This window comes from Puma concolor, chromosome D2 (genome assembly GCF_028749965.1).
Source record: "Puma concolor isolate L17-30 chromosome D2, mPumCon1.1.hap2, whole genome shotgun sequence".
Classification (NCBI taxonomy): domain Eukaryota; kingdom Metazoa; phylum Chordata; class Mammalia; order Carnivora; family Felidae; genus Puma; species Puma concolor.
Window position 1 is genome coordinate 56048267 of NC_141677.1, and position 27360 is coordinate 56075626.

Genomic DNA, 27360 nt, shown 5'->3' on the forward strand with positions numbered 1-27360 from the left:
TTAGTACAACAAAGCTCTCAATCAGTTTTATTTCCTCTCACCACAGTGGAAGGAAAAATGCAGAAATGAGTGGTAGGGTCATTTGCTAGTGAAAAAAGGGGGACTAGGATTCCACATTCATTTTGGAAACTGACTAGAAACAATCGCTCTCCCCACTCATGCCCAGGCAAAGTGTGTGGCCCAAGGGAGTAGGGAGGCGCCGGATGAAATCTATAGACAGCAGTTTTCTGTGAACAGTCAGCTGCTCTCAAGTCCAGAGGGCATCTATTCCCAAGTTCATCCAGGGGACAGCAGGAGCATGTTCCTTTTTATGCTGGGCCCATGTGTGGCTGTGAGCAGGTGGGTGAAGATCTTGCAAAACTTCAGTCACGTACAACACAACCTGAAGGGCTGGAGGAAGGGCTCTTGATGTTCTCAGCTTGAGAAGTAGAGAACCTTATGTGTACTTGGTGGTCTGCACAGTCCTAAGCAGAGAGCCAAGACAAAGATATTTGTATTGCTTTTGAAAAATCCCTTCTTTCATATACAAACATTCCTTCAGTTAGGTCCTCTGTCATCCTGAATGCTCTCCTCTGGTCATGAGCAGGTAAGGGCCTATTTTGCCAAGATAAGTAGGCTGTCTCAGAACTTCCCATAGGGAAAACCAAAATCAGATACTTCTTGTTTCACTTGGTCTCTAGCTTGAGAACTCCAAGTACTAAGAGACACAGGATAAGGATGAGAGAGGCTGAACCTTTTTGAGAGTCTACTCCTCTGCTGAATGCTATTTTCAAGGGAAAAAAGAAGTCAAATGGTAGTTTCCAGTCTATTCTGGGTTGGCCCCTTGGAGGCTCTGGCTTCTGGGTAATGTCCACAAAAGTCACAACAGTTGTCAAAGCTACTTCTGTTACTTGTTGGGAATCCTGCAGGAAGAAAATCCAGGACAGGTGAGTGCTTGGTATCCATTCATGCAGCTCTCTAACTTGACTGTTATTATCACTTTTCCTGAAAAAAGACCAAAACCAAATTGCTCTAAGCAAGATATACCTTTTTCTCATATTGGTGCTACATAGTTCTTGTTCTATAATATACAAGGAAATTAATTTCTTAGCAGCAGTCCATGACACCAGAACTGTGAACAGTTACACCTACCTAAAGTCTGAAAGACTGATTCTATAGTTTCCCCCAACTGGGGAGCTGGCTGATATCAGAGAGGCCACATGGCAAAACTGCTGCCGTTACGCTCTTAGCAGCTTCACCTTATCAAGTCCCAGAAGGCTCCAGGCTCTGAAGCAGAACACATGTGGAAGGAGTAGTGGCAATTCTATTCTGTCTTCAGTTGCAGAAAGAAACGTGAGACTTCAGGGAAAAACAAAGAACTCCGTAATGTAGATAAAAAGCCCATTAGAGTCACAGAATCCCAGGGTCAGAAAGGATCCTCTAAACCACCCATCAATTCAAGTCAAATGAAACAGATGCTCCCAGAAAGGACCCTGTCAAGCTGATTCAAGTATCTGGTCTAATACACATAGCTTTTGGTAGATGTCGTTGTAGCCTGATGACTGGAACATGTTTATCTAAAAAGAATTCCTTTTGTTCTAAGTCCGTGCTTTCCAAACTTCTAATTATAATTGGACAGTAAATAAATACCTTGTTGAACCAGAAAGGAGTATTTTCTCCACTTACCTTTGTTTATTCCAATGCTACATATTCTCTACTGTGGTCTTTGGCAACAGTAAATACTAGCTGTGGGAACACGACTTGGCTTAGAATAACCTTTCTAGGTACTTACAAAAATGGGTATGGGGCCAGTGCTGTGATAATCTTGCAGGTCATATTAACTCTTTGGAATCTTTTTTTAAACAGTGAAGTTCATGAGGGACTTGTCACAGAAATAATGTTACTTCTGAGCCACTGAGAGAACCATATATATTCCAGAACAGTCAGGGTAGGCTAAAGCTGACGAGGGAATCCTGATTCCAGCCAGGCATGGAAGACTGGCTGAAACTAACCAGACAAAGAAAATGGGGAGGATAGGATAGAACATGGAGGCACGGATGAGGTAAGGATAGAAAGTGATTCCAGAATGACACCCCCCTCAGTGTGATCATGCAACTACTCCTTCCCCGCCTCAACAAGAGATTGGACAATTACACAAGAGAAATTCTGGATTTAGGGACAGTGGGCATAAAGAAGGACAGAATGATGTACGGAACTAAAAATGGGGAAATTCTTCTGTATAATGAAATCCCTTCCCTCATCTAGTTCCAAAATGCTGACGGATGGGTCTTACATCCATACCCTTCAGTCAGGAATCAAGAGGATCTTTTATGAAGAAAATGATCAGTTCCAGCAATAAGACAAAAAGATAATGACATCTGGCAGTTCTATAACCACAAAAGCAACTGCACCAAACTGTTCTACTGTGAAGGTCACCAGTCAGCAAATCTCACTCATGATGATCACAGAGCTTTCAATGAGCTTAACAGCTTACTTTTATGTTAGACAGCTAGAGATTGCCAGATGTATGGGGAAGCTTCTCACATTAAAGAGAAAAACTGTACATGGGCGCCTGGGTGGTTCAGTTGGGTGAGTGTCCAACTTTGGCTCAGGTCATGATCTCGCAGTTTTTGAGTTCAAGCCCTGAGTTGGGCTCTGTCTGACAGCTCAGAGCCTGGAGCCTGCTTCAGATTCTGTGTCCTCCTCTCTCCCTACCCCTCCCCTGCTCACACTGTCTATAAATAAATAAATAAATAAATAAACAAACAAACAAACAAACATTAAAAAAATATAAAAAAAAAGAAAAACTGTATCAAATGAGAATAAACAAACTCAGAGGAAACAAAGAAAGACGAGAAGTTGTTAAGATCTTTACTTTTATTTTTTTTTAAAGTTTTATTTAAATAATCTCTACAACCCAGTGTGGGTCTTGAACTCATGACCCTGAGATCAAGAGTTGCAAGCTCTTCCAACTGAGATAGCCAGGTGCCCCAGATGTTTAAATATATAGAAGAAAAGGATATTATGAAATGAAATAGAAAATAAGCGCTCCTAGATATTAAAAATGCGAGAGCCAAAAAAAAATCAGTAAAAAGGTTAAAAAATAAAGTTGAGGAACTCTTCTAGAAAGAATAAAAAAGTAAAGAGATAAATATAAAAGAAAAAAAATCAGAGAACCAATCTAGTGACTCTGTAACAGATTAACAGGAGTTACAAAGAGAACAGAGAAAATAGTTGGGGGGGGGTGGTCTGATTATTAAAAAAATAGTGAAAATTGAAAATTCTCAGAGTAAAAAAATAACAAAATTGTTTGGTATAATTAAAAATGAATGAAGAAAAAAAACCTGTCCAAGGGCATAATATTATAGAAGCTTTGGACTACTAGGAGCAAAAAGATTTAAAATGGCTTCTTAACAGTATTGGAAACTAGAAGACAATGGAAGAATGCCTTCAAATTGTGAGTGAAAATCTAGAAGGCCTGGTCAGGTGACCAATCATAATTGATATGATAATGATGATGGTTGAATAAAGCTATCCTTAGACATGTGAACTAAAGAAAAAATGTACATGTGCATTTTTTTTTCAGAGGTTATGAGATTTTGAGCTCCACAAAACAAGAGAGTAAACCAAGAAGAAAAATGTAGTGTCTAGTAAACAGTGAATCTTAACATAAGAAGCAAGAGGAATTCTAGGATGACAGGAAAGGAAAGTTCCATAACAACTGCTGGGCAGTAACTTGTTTACACTACCTCAGGTAATAGAGGTCGCCATGAGGAAAACACATAGGAAAAAGTAGAACTGATAACATCATATGGCATGTTCAACTGTTTAGAAAACTGCATTGAGATTTTACGGAGATGTTGTAGAGTGTGAGATGTTTTAGCCTTTAGCTCAAAGAAAACTAAAGCAATGATATATGAGGTAATAATTTCAGAATGAATAAAAAATTTTACAAAAATTTAATGAGTTGGCTCAGCATATTTATAAAATCATAATAATGAGACACTGAATATCGATTTAATAAAGTATTTTATTTTTAGAGAAATATAGTCTTAAAAATTTTTTTTTTTTAATGTTTATTTTTGAGGGAGTGAGAGTACAGGTGAGGGAGGAGCTGAGAGAGAGAGAGACTGAGGATCCAAAGCAGGCTCTGTGCTGACAGTAGTAGAGAGCCCTATGTGGGGCTCAAACCCATGAACCATGGGATCACGACCTGAGCCCAAGTCAGATGCTTAACTGACTGAGCCACTCAGGTGCCTCTGATTTAATAAAATATTTTGATGTAATAAAATATTTTGATGTAAATAATAAAATATATTGGGAGAGTGGTGGGAGGAGAAAAACAGAGCTAAACTCATCTACCAAAACAAGAATTCAATAGATAACCTATAAACTCATGATCCAGGAGGTAATTATTCAATATTGCTTAGAATCAAGGCTAGAGAGGATATAACATTTTAGTTCTTAAGATATCCTCTTTTCTGGCATTTTTTGACTTTAAAAACATGTATTATTTTGATAAATTATACAATTACTAATTAATTTGATAATTTATACCATTATCCAGCATTAACCCAATCTGCAGGGGAACTCTGAAATATAAGGTAGGCTTCATGGTCCCAACAAGTTGTGTTGTCTCAACCCAAACAAAGTAAGGAAGCAAGGGAGGTGAGTTTTTCTTTTCTTTCCCTTTCTTTCTTTTTAATTTGAGAGAGAGAGAGAGTGCCAGTGGGGTAGAGGGGCACGGGGGGGGGGGGGGGGGAGAGAGAGAGAGAGAGAGAGAGGGAGGGAGGGAGAGAATCTTAAGCAGGCTCCATTCTTCATATGAAGCCCATTACGGGACTCCATCCCATGAACCATGAGATCATGACCTGGGCCAAAATCGAGTCAGACTCAATGGACTGAGCCACCCAGGCGCTCCAAGAGCTGGAGCTGTCTATTCCTGTATCCTTCAGTCATTGGTTAAGGGCCATTTGGGAGATGTGTATTTCAAGGCACTTTACAGGTAAAGTGGGTCTAGTAGCATGAGGGCAGTCTTTCACAACAGACATAACAAAACACAACAGAAAGGGGAAGAAAACCTTAGGCATACCCACCAAATTAAAAAAAGGAGAGGGTGAAAAATAGGTAAGTGCAGAAAGCAAAATTACATTTGGTAGTCAACAGGGTATCATATATAAAATAGAAAAGAAATGAATGGGATGCCCAAACTGAAAACATATCCATTATCCTTGACTCATTCTCCCTCAACCTCTGTATCCAAGCAATCAAGTCCTATCTGTGACACCCCTAAATCTCCTGAACTCTACTTCCTGCAGCCCTCACAGCCTCCACCTGGGCCCAGCTATCAGTGTCTCCTGATGAATTTCCATAACAGTATTCTAAATTTCACCTCAGTATTGTCCTTCACTTTCCATAAGCAGGGATGATGTTTATCTTGTTTACCACACTTTACCTAGAGCAGCAACCATGGTATTTGGCACAAAATAGGCACTCAATAAAGATTTTTTTTTTTTTTTTGACAAATGAGTAGAGGTATTTTGGATAGGACACTAATATAAAGTAACAAGAGATAATAAATCATAAGGAAAAAATTATGCCATAGCTATTTAATAGTAAGTACAAATCACTTTGACCCCTTATCCCTCCCACAACACCCTAATTAGGATCCTTAAAGTTTGTGCTTCCTTCCTTCCTTATTTGTTTATAAACTAATATTTCAAATTAAATGCTTACTCTTCATATATTAAGAATATTGCCTCCATAATTGTGTGGAAGTTTGGAACAAACACAATCTAATGGTCCAATACTTAAAAGGAATTTGAATGCACTTATCAGGTCATTGGATAATATTGAACGTTACCGACTTATTTTAGAATTTGTGTTTTAGTACCACATGAAGAACAAGGTTTTTTTTTTTTTAAATTTTTTTTTTTCAACGTTTATTTATTTTTGGGACAGAGAGAGACAGAGCATGAACGGGGGAGGGGCAGAGAGAGAGGGAGACACAGAATCGGAAACAGGCTCCAGGCTCTGAGCCATCAGCCCAGAGCCTGATGCGGGGCTCGAACTCACGGAGTGCGAGATCGTGACCTGGCTGAAGTCGGACGCTTAACCGACTGCGCCACCCAGGCGCCCCAAGGTTTTTAAGTTCAGTGTGTTATACATAAGTTTTGAAGACTAAAGTTTTTCTATTTGCATTTTATCTTTTTTTTTTAAGTTTATTTATTTATTTTGAGAGAGAGAGTGTGAGCAGGGGAAGGGTAGAGAGAGAGAAGGAGAGAGAGAATCCCAAGCAGGCTCCACACTGTCAGTGCAGAGCCCCACACAGGGCTCAAACTCAGGAACCATGAGATCAGGACCTGAGTCGAGATCAAGAGTTGGATGTTTAACTCCGGGTGGACTGAGCCACCTAGGCGCCCTCTATTTGCATTTTAAAAGTGATGTATAAGCAAAATTAGAGGATTCAGTGTTTAGTGAATGTGTAGCAAGGACACTGGGGAAAAAAGACAATACTCAAAGTCTAGTCATCCCCTTTCTCTTATCAAAACAAACAAAAGACACATAGCCAAGTTAGCACAGTTCTTTTACTGTGGATCCAGTTCTGTTAGGTATGGTTAATTTATTTCTGCCTTAAACTATCATATTTTATGATATTTACTTCAGAAATTACCATCAACAATTCTGTTTTAACACTCTGGGAGGTTTAGGAGCTTTATTTCTTTCAATCCAGTTTATATTGAGCGAAATCCTTTGTCCCCAAATAAGATTTACTTTGGAACAATATGAAAAGTTCAGATTAGGTTTTGTTTGGCTTTGGTGATAAGAAGTACACCCAATATATTACTGTATTACATCTTTATAATCACAAATTATATATATATATATAATTTTTTTTTATCTTTATTTTTGAGAGAGAGACAGAGTGCAAGCAGGGAAGGAACAGAGAGAGATGGAGACACAGAATCTGAAGCAGGCTCTAGGCTCTGAGCTGTCAGCACAGAACCTGATGCGGGGCTTGAATTACAAACGGCAAGATCAAGACCTGAGCCGAAGTCAGATGCTTAACTGACTGAGCCACCCAGGTGCCCCTAAACCATTGTATGTTAATCCTCTATGTCAAATCATTACAAATGAAAAGAAACTATCATTATTAGAAATAGAGCCATGAATACCATCCCTTAGATTTATGTTTTTGTAACTACACATTTCATCAGCTAGAACTATGAACTAGAACAAATTCATCCTTGCTCAAGTGTGTAATTCATAATTGAGCTCTGAGAGCTCTTTATTCTACATACAAGAACCTTGTCAGAAACATTTATTGCAAATATTTCCCCCGATCATTGGCTTTCATTTTCAGCTTTCCTGTGTCTTTTTAACTTTTTATTGTGGTATAATTTGTGTACAATAAAATGTACACATCTTAAGTGTTTGGTTCAATGAGTTTTGACAACTGTATATGCTGTATAGCCCACACCCAAAACAAGATCTGCAATATATCCATCATTACAGAGGGTTCCCTTGTGTCTCTTTCCGGTCTGTCTCCCAGAAGCAACACTTTCTTTTATCACTAAAGATTATTTTTGCCTGTTCTTATACTTTGTATAAATGGAACCTTAAAATATTATTTTTGTGTGTGTTTAGATTCTTTCATTCAAGACAAATGTTTCTGAGACTCATGTATACTGTTTTGTGTACAAGTAATTCATTGTTTTATTGTAAGAATTCCATTGTGTGAATATATCACAATTTTCCCATTCTGATGATGGATATTTGGATTATTTTCAGTTTGCGCTATTATGAATAAGGCTGCTATGATCATTCTTTATAGGTCTTGTTTTGGACATGTTTCAATTTCTTTTGGGTAAATACCAAGGAGTAAAATTGCTGAGTCACAGGGAAGATGAATATGTAAAAGACTAAATGGTTGTACCATTTTCATCCCCATTAGCAATGTGTGAAAACTGAGATTTCATGTTATGTCTTATTGATTTTAGTTATTCTAGTAAGTATTATACTTAATTTCCTAGTGAGTGCTATCTCATGGTTATAATTTGCATATCTCTAATGACTAATGACTTTGAGCAGCTTTTCAAATTTACTGGCCATTTGTTTATGTCCTTTTGTGTAGTATCTGTTCAATTTAATTTATTTACTTTGGTCCTTGATTTATTTGTAGGCATTCTTTTTATATTTTGGATATTAGTCTTTGGTCAGATAACGCACGGAAAAATATTTTCTACCAAACTATAGCATGCATTTTCATAGAGGTGTCTTTGATTAGCAGTTATTTTAAAGTTTGATAAAGACCTATTTATCAAATTTTTAGTTTTATGGTTTGATATTTGTTTCTTATTCAAGAAATAATTGCCTAATTTAAATGTGCAAAAATATCCTCCTATGTTTCCTTTATTTTTTTTTATTTTATTTTTTTAATTTTTTTTTAACGTTTATTTATTTTTGAGACAGAGACAGAGCATGAACAGGGGAGGGTCAGAGAGAGAGGGAGACACAGAATCTGAAACAGGCTCCAGGCTCTGAGCGGTCAGCCCAGAGCCCGACGCGGGGCTCGAACTCACGGACCATGAGATCATGACCTGAGCCGAAGTCGGACGCCCAACCGACTGAGCCACCCAGGTGCTCCCTCCTATGTTTCCTTTAAAGCTTTGTGACTCTGGGTTTTATATATAGGTTTACGATGCAAGCATAAGTACTTTTTGTGTATGGAGTCAATTCATTTTTTCCCCATGTTTATTCAGTAGTTTCAGTTTTATCCAGTTGTTTCAGTACCAACTATTTTTTAAAAAGTCCTTTTCTCATTGCATTGATTTGATTTGTGGATCTATTTTTGGACTCTATTTTGTCTCATTGGTCTATTTGTCTTTCCTCAAAAAAATTTTTTTTAATATTTGTTTATTTTTTGAGAGAGAGAGAAAGACAGTGTGAGTGGGGGAGGGGCAGAGAGAGGAGACACAGAATCCAAAGCAGGCTCCAGGCTCCAAGCTATCATTTAGCACAGAGCTGAACGCAGGGCTTGAACTCACGAACGGCGAGATCATGACCTGAACTGAAGTTGAACACTTAACCAACTGAGCCACCCATCCACCCCTATCTTTTTTTTTTTTAAAAAAATTTTTTTAAATGTTTATTTTTGAAGGAGAGACTGAGCATGAGAGGGGGAGGGGCAGAGAAAGAGAGACACAGAATCCTTAGCAGGCTCCAGGCTGTGAGCTGTCAGCACAGACGCGGGGCTTGAATTCAGGAACTTCGAGATCATGACCTGAGCCGAAATCAGACACTCAATTTACTGAGCTACCCAGGTGCCCCCATTTGTCTATCCTTATACCAGTACCACACTGAGATTTAGAGTATATCCTGAAATCAATAGTTAAGTCCTCCAACTTTGTTCTTCTCTTTCAAAATTGTTTTGGTTATTCTCTTTGCATTTTCATATAAATTTTAGAATCAGGTTGTCCATTTCCACAAAAATGCCTGCTAGGATTTTTGGGGGTTTGCATTCATTCTGTTAGATTCATTTGGGAACAGATTATCTCAATGCGGAGTCGTCTTCTTCATGAACATGGTCTATTGCTTCATTTCTTTAGGTCTCCTGAAATTTCTCCCTATAATGTTTTATAGTGAATAGGTCTTTTGCTCTTTTGCTAAATTGGTTCCTAAGTATTTTATATGTTTTCCATGTTATTGTAAATGAAACTGAATAAATTCATCTTTTTTTTTTTTTTTTTTAATTTTTTTTTTTTTTCAACGTTTATTTATTTTTGGGACAGAGAGAGACAGAGCATGAACGGGGGAGGAGCAGAGAGAGAGGGAGACACAGAATCGGAAACAGGCTCCAGGCTCTGAGCCATCAGCCCAGAGCCCGACGCGGGGCTCGAACTCACGGACCGCGAGATCGTGACCTGGCTGAAGTCGGACGCTCAACCGACTGCGCCACCCAGGCGCCCCGAATAAATTCATCTTTAAAATAACATCTAGTTATTTCTAGGTGTTTTCCTAGTGACTTTAAGAAAGTTTAATTACCGGGGCGCCTGGGTGGCTCAGTTGGTTAAGCGACCGACTTCGGCTCAGGTCATGATCTCGCAGTTTGTGAGTTCGAGCCGTGTCGGGCTCTGTGCTGACAGCTCAGAGCCTGGAACCTACTTCGGATTCTGTGTCTCCCCCTCTCTCTGCCCCTCCCCTGCTCACGCTCTGTGTCTCTCTGTCTCTCAATAATAAATAAATGTTAAAAAAAATTTTTTTGGGGGCGCCTGGGTGGCGCAGTCGGTTAAGCGTCCGACTTCAGCCAGGTCACGATCTCGCGGTCCGTGAGTTCGAGCCCCGCGTCGGGCTCTGGGCTGATGGCTCAGAGCCTGGAGCCTGTTTCCGATTCTGTGTCTCCCTCTCTCTCTGCCCCTCCCCCGTTCATGCTCTGTCTCTCTCTGTCCCAAAAATAAAAAAAAAAATAAAAAAAAAAAAGTTGAAAAAAAAAAATTTTTTTAAAAAAGGAAGTTTAATTACAAAAGCAGTAAATTATAAAAAGTTAAGACTATTGGTAAGTAAAAATGAGAAATAAAAACACCATATTTCCATCTCTAAGAATACCAGCATTAACATTTATATCTTGACCTATACATACCTAGATCCATATATATGTTTTTAACTATGTGAAATCACATTGTTCAGGCTGCTTAGAAGTTTCTTTAAAAAAAGAAAAAGAACCTCTACCTTTTCCTGTTAGTATTTCTTTCTAAAATGTAGTCCATACTCAAGTTTCCCAACTATTACAAAATGTGATTTACAATTGTCCAAATCAGAATCCAATGCAAAAAAATGAACTGTATCTGATTGTTTATTCATGAGTTTCTTTTAATCTAACACAATCAGATATGGTGATTTCTATTATGATGATTAGAACTTATTTAACTATAAAGCATATTGTAAATATCCATGTAAAGGTAATTTTTCCTCATATAAGTAAATGATCTTTAAGAAGTTAGCTGGTATCTGATATTAATTATGATTTTGGGGGTGGGGGAGAGGGGAAAGTAGGTGATGGGCATTAAGGAGGGCACTTGTTGGGATGAGCAATGGGTGTTGTACGTAAGCCAATTTGACAATAAATTATATTTAGAAAAACATGATTTTAGAAGAACTAATGATTTAAATAAAGTGAAGTTAAGGAAATAATTTCTAAAAAAAATAATGAATTATTTATGTACAATACTCTGCTAGATAATGTACACATTAGTTCTCCATGTTTTTTGGGGCCAAATATATATTTGAGGGAGAAGCCAATTAAAAATTTTAAATTCCCTCAGTATTTTAAAGATGTCAGTGAAATTATCAAGATTTTCAAATGAGTCAAACAAAACTAACACGTTAAAGAATAAATGTGGTTAAACATTATGTATCAGGGAGACACCTCAAGTGGGTATACATTTTAACATATGGAACAATGAGCATAACTTTCAAAAGTTCTTAAAAAAAAGGTAAAAAGAAAACAACCCAGTCAATTAAGTAAGGTTCTTCTATAAAGACTATTAAGTACAGGAAGGGGTCAAGTGCTTCTATAGTCTTATCATTCGTTAAGAGATAAAGGCAAATGGTGGTTGATTGATCCCTGAAAAGGAAAGACTTCGGTGATAGAAACTTTACAGACTGTCACAGTGATCCAATGGTGGTGATATTCTCTAAGACCTCAATAGGTAAGAGAAATCCCAATCCAGCCACTTCCTAGCCCTTTCCTTTAAAGCAATTGTTTCTAAAATCAAGTATATTTCATTTTTATTTAATTTAGTGTTCTTTACCTTTCCTAGTATAGATCTTGGCTTGGCTTCAAGAAATCAATAAATCCCTTGAAACTATATAAAGAATATTGCATGTCTGTGCATTTTTCTAGTAAGTGAATAGCTTTCAACAGATTCTTAGTGGGGTCCATAAGATTAAAAACCACTAAAACAGGGGCGCCTGGGTGGCGCAGTCGGTTAAGCGTCCGACTTCAACCAGGTCACGATCTCGCGGTCCGTGAGTTCGAGCCCCACGTCGGGCTCTGGGCTGATGGCTCACAGCCTGGTGCCTGTTTCCGATTTCTGTGTCTCCCTCTCTCTCTGCCCCTCCCCCGTTCATGCTCTGTCTCTCTCTGTCCCAAAAATAAATAAAAAATCGTTGAAAAAAAAAAAATTAAAAAAAAAAACAAAAACCACTAAAACAGATTGGGAGCTTGACTGGCAGTTATTCTAGCATATGCTATTTGACTGAGATATAAAACACTGCCAACTTTCAGTTATAATGAATAAAATAAATTAGTAAATAAAACAATACAATTAGCTTTAAAACGTAATCAGAGATGTATTTTCTTTTTTTCTTTAAAAAATTTTTTTTTAACCTTTATTGATTTTTGAGACAGAGAGAGAGAGCACGAACGGGGGAGGGTCAGAGAGAGAGGGAGACACAGAATCTGAAACAGGCTCCAGGCTCTGAGCTGTCAGCACAGAGCCTGACGTGGGGCTCGAACTCACGGACTGTGAGATCATGACCCGAGCTGAAGTCGGACGCTCAACCGACTGAGCCACCCAGGCACCCCCAGAGATGTATTTTCTAAAAGTGTTTTTCAAATTGCAAATTATGACTCATTAGTGTCTAGAATTAAGAAAAGAACAGAACAGGGCGCCTGGGTGGCTCAGTCAGTTGAGCGTCTGACTGCGCCTCAGGTCATGATCTCGCAGTTTGTGAGTTCAAGCCCCGTGATGGGCTCTGTGCTGACAGCTCAGAGCCTGGAGCCTGCTTCGGATTCTGAGTCTCCCCCTCTCTCTGCCCCTAGCCCACTCGCATTCTGTCTCTGTCTCTCTCAATAATAAAAAATAAATAAACATTAAAAAAAAAAAGAACAGAATAAACTACAACAGAATAGACAATACCACATTGTGCATTGCATAAAGACATTGTTTTATATTTCATTTTTATATATGTGTGTGCTAAAAGGTAGGTTGTTGTAAAATACATAGAGACTAGTAATTTCAGTTGCTTCTGTGGAAGGGGCAAGTTTCTCAAGTCAGACCTTAAGGTGAAAATTTTTGTATAGTCACAATTCCCTTTGCAAATCCTTTAAATCATCCTAAGTAAAGGCACATGATTTGGTATATCCCATACCACTTCTCAGTAAGTTCAACACAGTTAATTTTTGCACCATGACTGGAAGAGATACTGTCTTCAGTTATACATGAATGAAGCACAACTGAAGTTTTCAATTGTCAACCAATTAGACCAGTTAGATGTGACTGACTGCAAAGTGTGATTTTGTAGAGGGGGCAAACTAACCCAAAAAGCCAACTTCTACTAAATACTAGAAAAAAGATAATGATTAAAATATCTAGATAAGAGATAAGCCAGTGGGTAGCTTCCATGCCTAGGAGAACAAGAGATTCAGAGAGAAAAGAACAGTCCTGTGGGTATCTTCCCAAACTTGCAAATAAATACAGTTTAGAAAAACAAAACCATATGTTCAGTGCAGGATCTCTAACTGATTAAATGAAGCTTATAGAAGTAGTGCTATGTTATTCAGTAATACAGAGAAAAAATGGAGTGCCTTCACTAACAGTTTCTGGTAACCTGAGTTTTAACCCCATTTATAGGCATAGAGAGCTAAGGTACTCAACTCTGTCGTAAGAAGGAGCTACAGATATTTTACTTCTGGCCTACATGCAGTCTCTAGTTCATTTCTTTTCTGGGATGTAAATGCAATGACATATAGATAATAATTTCAGTTAGTTTTAAGTATCATTAAAAGTTGATACACTGGCATGCCAATTTATATGTGAATCAGTTCACCAGATCTTAATCATTTCTCTGTTTTTGCAATTTTAAAGCTAAGGATTATATACTAAAACCAAGGCAGATGTTAAAGTGGCTTAACACACATCATAAACAATAGGTATATGTTTACTGCACTACTAAAATTATTTATCTTAATGGAATGCAATCAACTAAGAACTGATTACTACAAACCAGCCACAGCAATATCTCTTTAAGCAATCAACAGGCTCACAGACTCTGATAAATGTGTGACTATCATACTGAATGCACAGTTATGGAAAATGTTCTCTGTGGTTAAATCAACTGGTATAGTAACACTGGTATGATAATTTTTTTTAAAAGTTTGTTTATTTATTTTGAGACAGAGACAGCATGAGTAACGGAGGGTCAAAGAGAGAGGAGACAGAAACCTAAGCAGGCTCTTTGCTGCCAGTGCAGAGCCCAACATTGGGCTCGAACTCACAAAACCATGAGATCATGATCTGAGCCGAAACCAAGAACTGGATGCTTAACCAACTGAGCCACCCAGGTGCCCCACACTGGTATGATAATTGCAATGAAATTAACCTATAAGATAGTCTGGGTTCAGGAAATTAAAAAAGAAAACAAACTGGGGAAAAATATATACACTATTTATCATGACAACATGCTAATTTCAATAATCAGGCAAGGAGGTTGACTTGAAAGTTGTATCAGCTCTCTCTAACCAAATGTTGGCTGGTAGCATAAATTGGCTCTCAATGTTAAAAAGTGACCTGCTTCTCATATAGCTGGTAAGACCATCTAGGCATTTCAAGGCTTAGCAGTACTTTATGAGCCATAACTTACCTTTATAGACTGGCACTGGTATAGGAATCGGGCTCCTGACACATGAGCTTGTGGGTTGGACTGGAGGCCTGTATATGCCCACAATACCTGGATCTCCAAGGAAACTGGTATGACACAGCAGGAAGTACAATGCATAGCCTGTAGAAGGGTAAAGAAGCATCTGCTTGAATTGCTGATGGTTGCCTACAGTCAGTTACCATGCATTAAGGAGCCATTGTTTCTTAAAAATTATACACAACAAAGGAGGTAATAGGACTTAGAGAAAGAACACAAAAGTTCACAATAGACCATACTATTGTCCTTGATCTTAAAAAAATTAATATTCTAAAATGGAAATGACTAATATAGAGATTAATAAAATGTGAACCCACGTACAAGGGTTATAAGAAGTGCTCAGTAGCGGTGCATAGTCAGTGCTGTGGACTGCCAAAAAAAAGCCATTTCTGGCTGAGGATGGCTTCACAGGACTGGGATGAGTAATGTGTGACTGGAAGAAATGGTGATTAAAGGAAAATTCAGGTAGAGAGATGGCACATAAAGAGGTGTGGAACTAGGGGTGCCTGGGTGGCTCAGTCGGTTGAGCGTCCGACTTTGGCTCAGGTGATGATCTCACGGTTCATGGGTTCGAGTCCCACATCAGGCTCTGTGCTGACAGCTCTGAGCCTGGAGCCTGTTTCAGATTCCGTGTCTCCCTCTCTCTCTCTGCCCCTCCCCTACTCATGCTCTGTCTCCTTCTGTCTCAAAAATAAACATAAAAAAAATTAAAAAAAAAAAGAGGTGTGGAACTAGACCAGCACATGATGTCATGGAGGGATATTCACTGATTAATTTGAATAATAGTTACTGAGTGTCTTCTATGTGCCAGGCATGATGGAGGCACTGGCCTTGAGCAGACCACTTGACTAAAGCAAAGGATTTGTACCCAGAGCAGTGAAAGGTAAAGGAAGACATTTCAGGGTTAGATTATGAAGTCCAACTCCAGGAAGATTAATTCCAAGAGGTAAGAAGGATTGCCGGAAGTGAGGACATCAATCAGGAGGTTACTATAACCTAGCAGACACAAGGCACTATCCTCAAATATGCCTTGTGCTTTCCTAGCTTCATACCTTTTTAGAGTAAGGCTCAGACACTGGCAATAATAATATAGGAATGGGGGGAGACAGACAGACCATATTTAAGCTTACTTTATTCAGGAACTAACAAACTGTTTCCCAAAGTGACTGCATCATTTGCAGTCCCATCAATTATGTCCGAGGGTTGCAGTTTCCACACACCCTTGCCAACACTCATTAGTGTCTCTCTTTTAAGAATAGCCATCCTCATGGGCGTGAAGTGGTATCTCGTTGTAATTTTGCATTTTCTTAATGGCTAACAATGTTGAGTCTTTCATGTGTTTGTCCCAAATATTTTAAAACATCTTTCTTTTCATTTATTCTACATTAGGAATACTTTCCTATGTTGTCAAATGTTCTTCAAAAATGTGATTTAAAAATACAAATTGTAGGCTTAAGGCAAAAAAAAAATAATAAAGAGTAGTTCCAGTGTAATCTGAACCTTGTCACTAACCATCCTCTTCCTGTTCTCAGCTACAATCACCCCAAACCACACTTCCTCTGTAGGGCTCTGTGGGAGATTTACAAGAACTTGATTGGACTTCAGTTGCCCAAAGCCTGGATCAAATATACGTGTTTACTTACCCCAAGACTTTTTAAAAGGAAAGAAGTATATAAGGAATAAAGTCATAATAGTGCTGCAGAAGAGAAAAGGGAACTTTCAAAATAATCTCTAAAGAGAAAGGCATTTCAAAGTCTGAACCAAAACTGAAAGGTTAAATAAAAAAAATAATTGATATCTTTCACAATATAAAAAAAAAAATACCAGAAACAAAGTCAAAAGACAAATGACAAACTGGGAAAAAATATCTGCAAATCATACCAAAAGAGTTCATTTCTCAAATTTGCAAAGATTTCCTATAAGCCATAACACAGTAATTCAATAAAAATGGACAAGTAATATAGATAGATAATAGTGAATAAAATACAAATTGTTCAACCATATATCAAAATACTCAACCTTACTCACAGTGAGAGAAAAATAAAACTACACTGAGATACTAATTTTCACTTATGAAAAAAGATTAAAAATTTTTTATGACATAGTATTAAAGAGGGTTAGGGGGAAAAAAGCAGTGTCACAGATGAATGATGGGACTGTAAATTCGTGCAACCTGTATGGGGAATAAATTGATAATATTTATTAAAATTTTAAATGCACATACCTTTGATCTAGCAATTCTACTTCTAGAAGTTATCATATAGGTTTATTCTCTCATGTATGAAATGTTGCCTGAACCAGGATACAAAATGCTGCATTGTGTATAACAGCAAAAGACTGAAAACAACTTCAATGTCTACCAAAAACTCTGCATAAATAAATTATGGTTCGTCCATGTAATGGAATATTATGCAGCCATACTGTGCAAAGAATGAGGATGCACATTATGTACTGATATGGAACACACTCTATGATCAAGTGAGAAAAGCAAGGTGTAGGACAGTGTCTACAATGCTATATCATGTGGATAAAAAAAGTACAAGAGTATATACTTGTGTGAGCATGCAGTATCTGTGGAAGGAAAGAAACTAGTAATTTCAGTTGCTTCTGTGGAAGGGAAGAGCTGTCTGAGACACAGATTTTTATTTTGTACTTTTTGAATTTTTAGCCAAGTATATGTATTATTTATACAGAAAAATAAACAAAATTTTAATATATATATTTTAATACTTATTCATTTTTTTTTGAGAGAGAGAAAGAGACAGAGCATGAGTGGGGGAGGGGGAGAGACAGGATGGAGACACAGAATCTGAAGCAGGCTCCAGGCTCTGCGCTGTCAGCACAGAGCCCATTGTGGGGCTTGAACTCACAGACCGTGAGATCATGCCCTAAGCCGAAGTCAGAGACAACTGACTGAGCCACTTGGGTGCCCCAACAATTTAAAATTTTAAAAGAAAAGAAAAGAAAATTAAAGGTACAGCTGAGACTAAAGTGAGAAGATAGGGGGTTAGGCAAAAGAGGAAGAAGACAGAATAGTATAGCAGATTTACTTATGTCACTTGAGCTGGAGTCCAGAAACACACTTGCTGGCACTGATCTAGTGGGCCACCAGGAAAAGTGCAAACAGAAACAGCTAAGTGAGTTTCCTTCTAGGGAAGGGGGTGTTGGGGTTTTCACTCTTCATTGAATACCATTATATACATGGTTTGAATTTTTAACCTATTAATGTATTTTTATTAAATATAAATATGTAAACTTTTGTAACAGAAAGAAAACACAATTTCAACCTCAAAGAATGTGTGTTGATCAAACATTCAAGAATATAAGAGAATATCTGAAATATATACTTTCTCTTACCATAAGTAAGGTTGATTTTGAACCACAGAACAATCTCTAGATTTTCTACCTTCAAATTTTTTTCCAAGTAAGGAAAGTAAGTTAGGTATAAACCTAACCTGAAATAATAACTTCAAATGGCATGATTTTTTGTAGTCTTCCTTTTGTGACAAACGCATTATCTTCCTTCTATGAGGGTCACATCATCTATGGAAACAGGGCTGGTTTTAATTTTAATATCCACAATTTTCAAACAAAAGGGGAAAGTGAGTTTCTGTGAGAACGTGTATTTCTCTCCTTACTGAAACACTGCAGTTCCTGCTGAGAATCCTCGTCCACTCTCTTTTTTGGGCTGGGTCAGCGTTACCAAAGATGGCAACATGTTCTGGGCTGGTTTTTCCATGAAGAGTCTGATAAATTTCCTGCTGTAAGTGGCTGCAGTCCATCTTTTTCAGCCTGAAATGAAACACCATGGAGGCTGGAGTTCAATGCTAACATATTGATCCAAACGTTAAAAATAATATTATAGGAGCACCTGGGTGGCTCAGTTAAGTGTCCTACTTCAGCTCAGGTCATGATCTCACAGTTCATGGGTTCAAGCGCCACATCCGTTCTGGGCTGACAGCTCAGAGCCTGGAGCCTGCTTTGGATTCTGTGTCTCCCTCTCTCTCTGCCCCTCCCCCACTTACATTCTGTCTCTTAAAAATAAATAAATGTTAAAAAAATTTTTTAAATATTACAAAATAAATTGGAAGAAATAATCCTTATTAATAGGTATAAGAGACTGTCAGAAAACTTTTAGCAATATTACTATTATATAGATTATAAAACTACTCCTAACTAGCATTGTCATTCAAAATATAAAAGTTGTCCTTATCAACATATTCCCTACAGAGAGAGGCAAAATTGTGGGAAATGATGTGGAAGCAAAGAATTACCTGAGCTTGCATCCAGATATTGCATTCACTCCAAATTGCACTTCATGTTTCTTAACAGAGCAGATTCCATCACCCTGGCTCTGCAAGAGGGTCATCTGAGGTGGAAAGTGATGGTCAAGGAGAGTGTAACAGAAGAAAAAGAAGGCAGATTGGAAAATTTATGCTCTTATTATTCCTTTAACACTGTATTTTACTATTATCATAACATTGTTCGAGTTACAAATTTGTTTTTTCCCTCTAGTAGTTAAAAAACACAAGAGACAATTACTATTTTCCCCCAAATGTCTAACCACACACCAGTATATAACTATTTCCTTAAAACAAACACCTTCAGCTTTTGGTAGCAACGACTTTGAGAATATAATGTATTAATGGTTGGTATTAATGGTTTGGTAAAGGAAGTCCTGAATACCTAAAAAAATCAGGGGACCTCAGAATTGGCAAACCCAAAAGATTAGCAGCTGCAGCTTTTCTGCAAGAGACTACTCAAGTCCCAAAAAGGATACAGAGTGACTTTTATCACCAGTTAGGGCCAAAAGTGGCTTCCCAACAATATAGCCAGGATTTCCACTTCTAGGACCAGTAAGAGAAGCAGCTGTGCTCTGTTGAAAAGCCTGCACAAAGAGCGAAGAAAAGTCACTTGCACAGAAAAGCACGCTCCACTGTGTGGCTTCATACCCTTCTCTATGGCATTGCAGTAACTTAGCAGCACTGAACAATCTGGCTCCCTCACACAGTGGAGCATTTTGCAGAAATTTCTACTCCCCAACATCTTTTACTTTTTCATTCACTAAAATAGGTCCCAAGTGATCTGCATATTGAAATTCACTGTATGCTACTCCTACCAAGGATTACAACCAAGGATCTACCAACCTTTTGTTTCTCAAAAACTTCTATCAGTTAAGGAATTTAAACTTAATTTAGAAATATCTTTTAATTAATACAGACGTTCCAGTGATAAACTGTGAGAGACATGAGACTTGGTTGATCATTTGAGGGCAGAGTTGAGAAGAAACCAGATTCTGCTGGGGTCAAAAGAAAGTAGAAAAAGGCAAAAGAGTGGGTGATGGGCATTGAGGAGGGCACCTGTTGGGATGAGCACTGGGTGTTGTATGGAAACCAATTTGACAATAAATTATATTATATATATATATATATATATATATATATATATATATATATATTATATATATATACATATATATATATACACACACACACACACACACACACATACACATATAAAAAGAAGAAAGCCAAAAGATCGTGATCAAGATTGGAAAATTAGATTAAGTGGGAAATGAATAAAATGCTAAATGCCATCACATAGTAATTTGACATGTTTATAAATACATACAGGCAAAAATTCATTATAAGCACCTAAATAGTACAGAAATATAAAGAGTAAAAGTAAAAAACAAACAAAAACTTGCCAAATGCCCAGATATATAAGAAAAGCTAGTTAAAGAATTTCTGTGGGAGGTTGGCTGAGTTTATGATTCAAAGTGACTATTTAAAAAAAGAGTTTGGATTTGAGACTAAAGTCCTGCTTCATTGGGGCCAGATAGAGAGTCACAGAAACTTTACTGGATAAATGTTGTTGAATCTCTATCACTTGTAGTTAAATTATGGAATAGCAAATGTTGAGGCCTCAGTTGACAGACTGAACTAGGCCTTCATATTCTTAATCTATTTTGCATGCATCAGAGAAGCCCAGGAACTATTTCTAACCCAGTATTTCTTGCCCTCTCAATCCACTATAGAAGAAGGGCCCTAACCCTGAAGCGAATGAGGAAATATTGCTGTAAGGAAGTGTCTGGCTCCACAGTCAGGTTGGTTTGTCCAAAACTGACAGAGACTTTCTGGATTCCAAAAGTCCCATTGGTCTCTATCTCATAGATGACCTGAAATACAAAAGTAAAATCAATTAATAAAATTTATTCACTCATTTATTCATCCATTTAGAGAGTGCATGTGTGAGAGGGGAAGGGGTAGAGGAAGGAGAGGAAATCTCAAGCAGACTCCATACCCAGTGTGGAGCCTGATGTGGGGCTCAATCTCATGACCATGAGATCATGACCTGAGCCAAGAGTTGATCGCTTAACCAACTGAGCCAACCAGGTACCCCTAAAAATTATTTAATGGGCCAAGTATACAGAAGATTTTCTGTCTTTAAGAGTTTTATTATAACTAAATGAGTGTACAGCATAGTGAATACAGTTAACAGTAGTATATTTATATTTGAATGTTGCTGAGAGTAGATCTTAAGTTCTCATTGCAGGAAAAAAATGTGTAACTGTGGTAATGAATATCAACTAAACTCAACTGGTGATCATTTCACTATATATGTGTGTGTGTGTGTGTGTGTGTGTGTGTGTGTGTGTGTGTGTGTGTGTATGAAATTATCATGTGGTGTACTTAAATATATATATATATATATGAAATTACCACCTTGTGTACCTAAAACTAATACAATGTAATATGTCAATTATATCTCAACAAAAGGAATAACTGAACGAGGGAAACTAAACAATCTTAAAAATGCTAAACACAAATACCATGAAAAGATAAAGTAGACTTCATATTATATCTACACATGCAAAAAGATACTGGATCTTTGAAAGGGTTTTGAAAGGGTGTGAAAGGGTTTGAAAACTCTTTGACAGCGTTCATGGGAGAAGTGAGTTTATGGTAAGGATCGAAAGGGAAGAAAAATGAGTTCTGATTGTGTGCAGAGAAGATGAGTAGAGAGGGGAGCATGGAATGGACACCAGGTTTACTTGACTCTCCCAATGTCTGAGGATGAATGAAGATAGTAGCTGGAAATGGAAGTCATAAGCAATTGAAGGTAACCTTAGATTTCTGAGAAGACTTTATTTTTTATTTTTTTTTAAATTTTTTTTTTCAACGTTTATTTATTTTTGGGACAGAGAGAGACAGAGCATGAACGGGGGAGGGGCAGAGAGAGAGGGAGACACAGAATTGGAAACAGGCTCCAGGCTCTGAGCCATCAGCCCAGAGCCCGACGCGGGGCTCGAACTCACGGACCGCGAGATCATGACCTGGCTGAAGTCGGACGCTCAACCGACTGCGCCACCCAGGCGCCCCCTGAGAAGACTTTAAAATGATGCTTAAGACAATTCTTCCTTCTGTAGCTTGATTAAAAGGGAGAATAGAGGAAAAGAAGTGGACTCCTCTATTTCAGATTTTCAGATGATACTAGTTTTTTTCAGGAGAAGAAAATGTGGTATGAACTATAATAAACCGCCAATAGGTAAAGATAGAAAAGTCAGAAATAATCTTAGTCTTTTGGGTGTGAAATATGGGAGAAAGGCAGCAATGGAAACTGAAACATGGTAGGAGGAAGGTGATGGGCTCAGTTTTTGACATGTTAAGTTCCATGCACAAAAATTCCTGTGGGGTTGGTCTGGTACTTAATGGAAGATGAGGCACCTCTGGTAATGTTGATCAACAACCAACAAACAGTCCAGAATCTGAGATCAGTGTCCTTACCTGGGAAACCACATTCTGACAAATGTTTCCAGACAAGAGAGGAGAACCAGCCTGTGAGACAAGGGTTACAGGAACCTGGAACTAGCAAGGAGAAGAAGTAAATCAACTGAGATTGAAAGCAGTATTTTCTCTTCTAACTACATATTATATTGAAATGAGTATTTTTCATTTTTGATCACCACCTTCCTCTCTCCTTCCCATTGCCAGCCTACAACTTAAGATAAAAAAAAAATCATTTTAAATCAGCACTTCTCAAAACATATTTCTCAGGTCCTTAATTTTACTGGATATAAAATAAAGGTTCTATGGTCAAATAAATTTTAGGAATACTATATCTGGTATTCCCCTTAGAGAGTACCAGGGTCCTCTAGCACATTAAAGACTCCAAGAAGACCCCTCTAAATATAATGTTTAACTTTACTTAACCCAATGTTTCTGAAACTTATCTAACACCTTGTGAATTTTTATTTCATGTGATGCTTATTAATCATAAAGAACTTACATGGGAAAATGTTTTACGTCCACACCTAACAGTTTGATACATCACACACAGATTTCCTTTCACAACTACAATCTAGACTGAAACTGCCTCAGATGCAAATGGACCAAATAGTCTCCTTATTTTTTCCTGATAAACAACGTCATACCTTCGTATTCTGCAGATCAGTCATACCTCTTGGAACCTAGAATAAGAGAACAGCGAGAACCGTGAGTGTGCATAGACCTCAGAGAAAATTTCCAGGAGCTTGTGGTTTCACATGTGGGGAGGAAAAATTAACATATTAGAATGATTCTTCTCTTCCACCTGACTCTTCTTAATACTAAAATGCCATGAGTAAAGCTGAGGGGAGATTGGACTGTGACACGCCTGCTCTGAGCAGAGCTCTACAGAATGGCAAAAGCAAGAGGTTTTGGTGAAATAGTGAAACGATATCCCCTCCCACTGTCCAAGCCAATCCCATTAGCCAGGAGGGTAGAATCTCTTATCTTGGATGTATATCCTCAATACTTCCATCTGTCTTTAGGTGACAGGGTTTTTGGGCCCTCTGCCTTTTTTGTAGCTCTTAGGCATTCTGACTTTCAGTTCAGTGCTTTTCCCACAACCCAATGGTGGGAAGCATGTTGACTTGGAGGGTAGGGACACCACCTTTAAGACTGTGAAGTTATAATAAGAGGCAGCATTGAGGGCTGGATCCAAGGTGCAGCTATTTGTCAGGTTCTTGAAGAAACGAGCACAGGTTGTACTTTTACTCTCCAGGAAACCTTAGAACACAAAGAATTAAGGGAGTGATAAAAAAGAAAGTCTATTTTCTTTTTATTTAAAACAACTTTCTTTAGGGTTTTTTTTTTAAACGATTTCTAAGAAAGCCTATTTTTCATTTTTATTTTCTTTAATTTTTTTTTAATGTTTATTTATTTTTGAGAGAGAGAGAGAGAGAGAGAGAGAGAGAGAGACAGAGTGTGAGTGGGGTAGGGGCAGAGAGAGAGGGAGACACAGAATCCGAAGCAGGCTCCAGGCTCTGAGCTGTCAGCACAGAGCCCAAAGCGGGGCTCGAACCCACGAACCATGAGATCGTGACCTGAGTCGAAGCTGGATGCTTAGCTGACTAAGCCACTGAGGCACCCCCAAGAAAGCCTATTTTAAATTGAATAAAAAGGTTGGCACTTTTGTTTTGGACTCACCCGCAGGATTGCTCTCAGCACAGAGCCCCCCAGCACCAACTCCGGCAGGCTGCCTCAGCAAGCTGATTACAGACCACTTGGGGAAATATGTCAAAATGGGGTCCCCAGCCTGAATAAAGTACAGTAGAAATTTATCCACAGTGAGATTGGACAGAACTCTACCAGAAAAGAAAAAGTAGAAACAAAAATTAACTCAATGACTTGTTAATATGGACAATACTGCCTTCTAAAAGAGTTGACAATGGTTTAGCTAGTTGCAGCGGGGTACCTCAAAGATACCCTGTCAATTGTCAGCTATGAGGGAAAAACCACACCAAACAATCCCATCCCTATCCCCAGGCTCACCCTGTAAAAAGGTGGTGGCAACTGGGTTTGGAATGTTGAAGTGAATGATTCGCCTCCAAACTCTGTAGCCAAGGCCTGGAAGTTGGTTGCATTGACCTTTTGGAGCTTCTGGAAATAGTTTAATCTTGCTAGAATGTTTTTTTTTTTTTTTAATGAAAAGGGGTTTAGATAAAAGAAAAACATTTATTTTAAAATATCTGGCATGCCAAGTAACTACTTAAAAAAATATTATTGCGGCATAATATATACATAGCAAAGTATGCAAATGCACTCATCTTAAGTGTAAACTCAAAAGATTTTTTACATATTTATATACTTTTTTTTTTTTTTTAACATTTATTCATTTTTGAGACAGATAGAGCATGAACAGGGGAGGGGCAGAGAGAGAGGGAGACACAGAATCCGAAACAGGCTCCAGGCTCTGAGCTGTCAGCACAGAGCCCGACACGGGGCTCAAACTCACAGACCGCGAGATCATGACCTGAGCCGAAGTCGGACATCCAACCGACTGAGCCACCCAGGCGCCCCCATATTTATATACTTTTATTCCCACTACTCAGTGTAAGTTATAGAACATTTTCCCAGAAAACTCCCAGTCAATAACACTCCACTTTCAAAGAGAACAAGTGTGATTTTTATCGCCTTCTATTTTATGTGTAATCTGTTAAAGGAATTATTGTTTTACTCTTGACATCTAAGATAAGAATACAGCCAATGAATACCAGTCAGTTCCATGTCCTTAATGCCAGGAATGTGAGTGATTAGCAGACTGCGATGAAGACAGGAGGTTCAATAATGTTCACATTTGCCCCATACCAGATGAGACTCTAGTACAACAAAAAGGTACTGTTTCCGTCAGAACATGGCAAAGCTAGAGACAACATTCAATTTGTCCTCTCCTTCCTGTTTCTTCTTCTTTTTTTTAATGTTTATTTATTGTTGAGACAGAGAGACAGAGCATGAGTGGAAGAGGGGTAGAGAGAGGGAGACACAGAATCTGATGCAGACTCCAGGCTCTGAGCTGTCAGCACAGAGCCCGACGCGGGCCTCGAACCCACGGACTGAGAGATCATGACCTGAGCCGAAGTCAGAGGCTCAACCGACTGAGGCGCCCCGGCGCCCCATCCTTCCTGTTTCTTCTAAACCTCAACTGACCAGTCCTGATAATAATGTTTCCACCTCTCAAGTAATTGGCTTTATGTTTCCCTCCTTTCACTTCATAATGTCTACATTTAAAATTTCAGGGGTGCCTGGGTGGCGCAGTCGGTTAAGCGTCCGACTTCAACCAGGTCACGATCTCGCGGTCCGTGAGTTTGAGCCCCGCGTCAGGCTCTGGGCTGATGGCTCAGAGCCTGGAGCATGTTTCCGATTCTGTGTCTCCCTCTCTCTCTGCCCCTCCCCCGTTCATGCTCTGTCTCTCTCTGTCCCAAAAATAAATAAACGTTGAAAAAAAAATTTTTTTTTTAAAAATAAAATTTCAGACACTCCAAAGTGGTATATTTTGTAACAATTCTATAACTTATATTAAACAAATATGTAAATCTATCTAAGTTCCTGTAGCCAGCTCCTTATGTCTAACAGGGATGACTGAAATTAAAGTTTTGTACAGGTTTTCTGATCCACAGCCAATACGGCAGAAGAAACTGCAAACGTTCACTACTAAGAGGGAGCAGGTGGAGAGGTAGAAGAGGGCAGATGATGGAAATTCAACAGAAAAAAAAAGTTAAAAAAAAAAAAGTCATGTTAGGTAACATGAACAGCCAATACATTTCTACTCACAGTTGTTCACAAGGACACAAAACTGCCTTACTCCACCTGAATCCATGAAAACTCTCGAAGGAAATGGGGAGTTACTCCTGAAGATAAGAGAGTTGTCCACACACATCCAACTCGAAGACCTGAAAGGAAATAGGACGAAGAAGAGATACATTTAGAAGTGGAGGGTTTGGCCCAAAGGATGTGCCCCATGGATGTCAGTCAATGCCTAAGAGAGGCCTCCTTGGGCATCCATAGGACAACACAAAGGTCCTATTCTATCGGAGGGTCCTACTCTAGAGAATCCGAGGAGTAACTTCACTCCTGGGAAAAACCAAGGTAATTCTCCTTACAGAAGTGGAAGTGGGGGTGGAAGGCAGGAAGGATAACTCCTCCTACTTCCAAACATGACTTATTACAATTAGACCCTACAGGGTCTCAATCTCCTTTAGGATTCTACGGACACACGGCAGCTCACCTCACGCTGCCCGGAAGGCAGAAGGAGAAAACTGTCCTCGGATGGAGAAGGTAGCAGTCCCTGTCGCAACAGCAATTTATGTCGCAGGTACCAGGAGTCAAGTCACAGACACAGACCGGTAAGGCTATGAAGGTAAAGCAGAGGGAATGGGGTGAGGATTCCCAAACTTCCAAGCGCGAATTCCCATCTTGCGACAGTCCCACTCCTCACTTAGTGGCAATCCACTTTTTCCACAGAATTTTAGATCTAAGGCAGTGGTTTTCCATCCCCACATCTCCTCCCCTCACCTGGAAAGAGGTCTACGGTCCCATTCTCAGGTGCAGAGGGGGTCACAACCGTAGGGCCCACCGTAGAGATTCCAGGCACAGGCCAGGGAGTTTCAGATCCCTCCGAGGATTGAAGGGTCCCTCCAGGCGACGCTGGCCCCACGTCCGAAGGGGTGGGTGCAGCCCCTGACGCAGAGGAAGGCTGAAGCCAGACGCCCTCGGGAACCATCAGGAAGAACACCTGCAGTAGCATGAACTGCGAGATGCACATGGGAGCAGTCAAGACCCCCACGAGTTTAAAGTGGGTTTCAGCGGTCCCGAGGCGCATCGGGGGAGGACGGTGGAAGGAGTCGCATCGCGTCTGACGTCT

General features: G+C 38.9%; 1 protein-coding gene across 6 annotated transcripts; it reads right to left on the minus strand.

The window, feature by feature from the left end:
- TCTN3 (tectonic family member 3) lies at positions 1-27360 on the minus strand. Of its 6 annotated transcripts, none has more exons than XM_086680489.1 (14): positions 27012-27359; positions 26725-26848; positions 26271-26389; positions 24492-24619; positions 24147-24255; positions 23611-23726; positions 23111-23146; positions 22464-22538; positions 20729-20854; positions 19457-19564; positions 18951-19045; positions 18315-18468; positions 14623-14760; positions 1-902 (listed from the first exon to the last, which is right to left on the minus strand). In XM_086680489.1, the coding sequence occupies exons 1-14, from the start codon at positions 27316-27318 to the stop codon at positions 666-668; spliced, it is 1872 nt and encodes a 623-aa protein (XP_086536615.1). In that variant the 5' UTR covers positions 27319-27359; the 3' UTR covers positions 1-665. The 6 variants fall into 6 exon arrangements, 5 of the variants coding, with proteins under 5 accessions (XP_086536615.1, XP_025773968.2, XP_086536614.1 ...); XM_025918183.2 differs by having other exon boundaries at positions 22464-22544; XM_086680488.1 differs by having other exon boundaries at positions 1-885; positions 14612-14760; positions 22464-22544.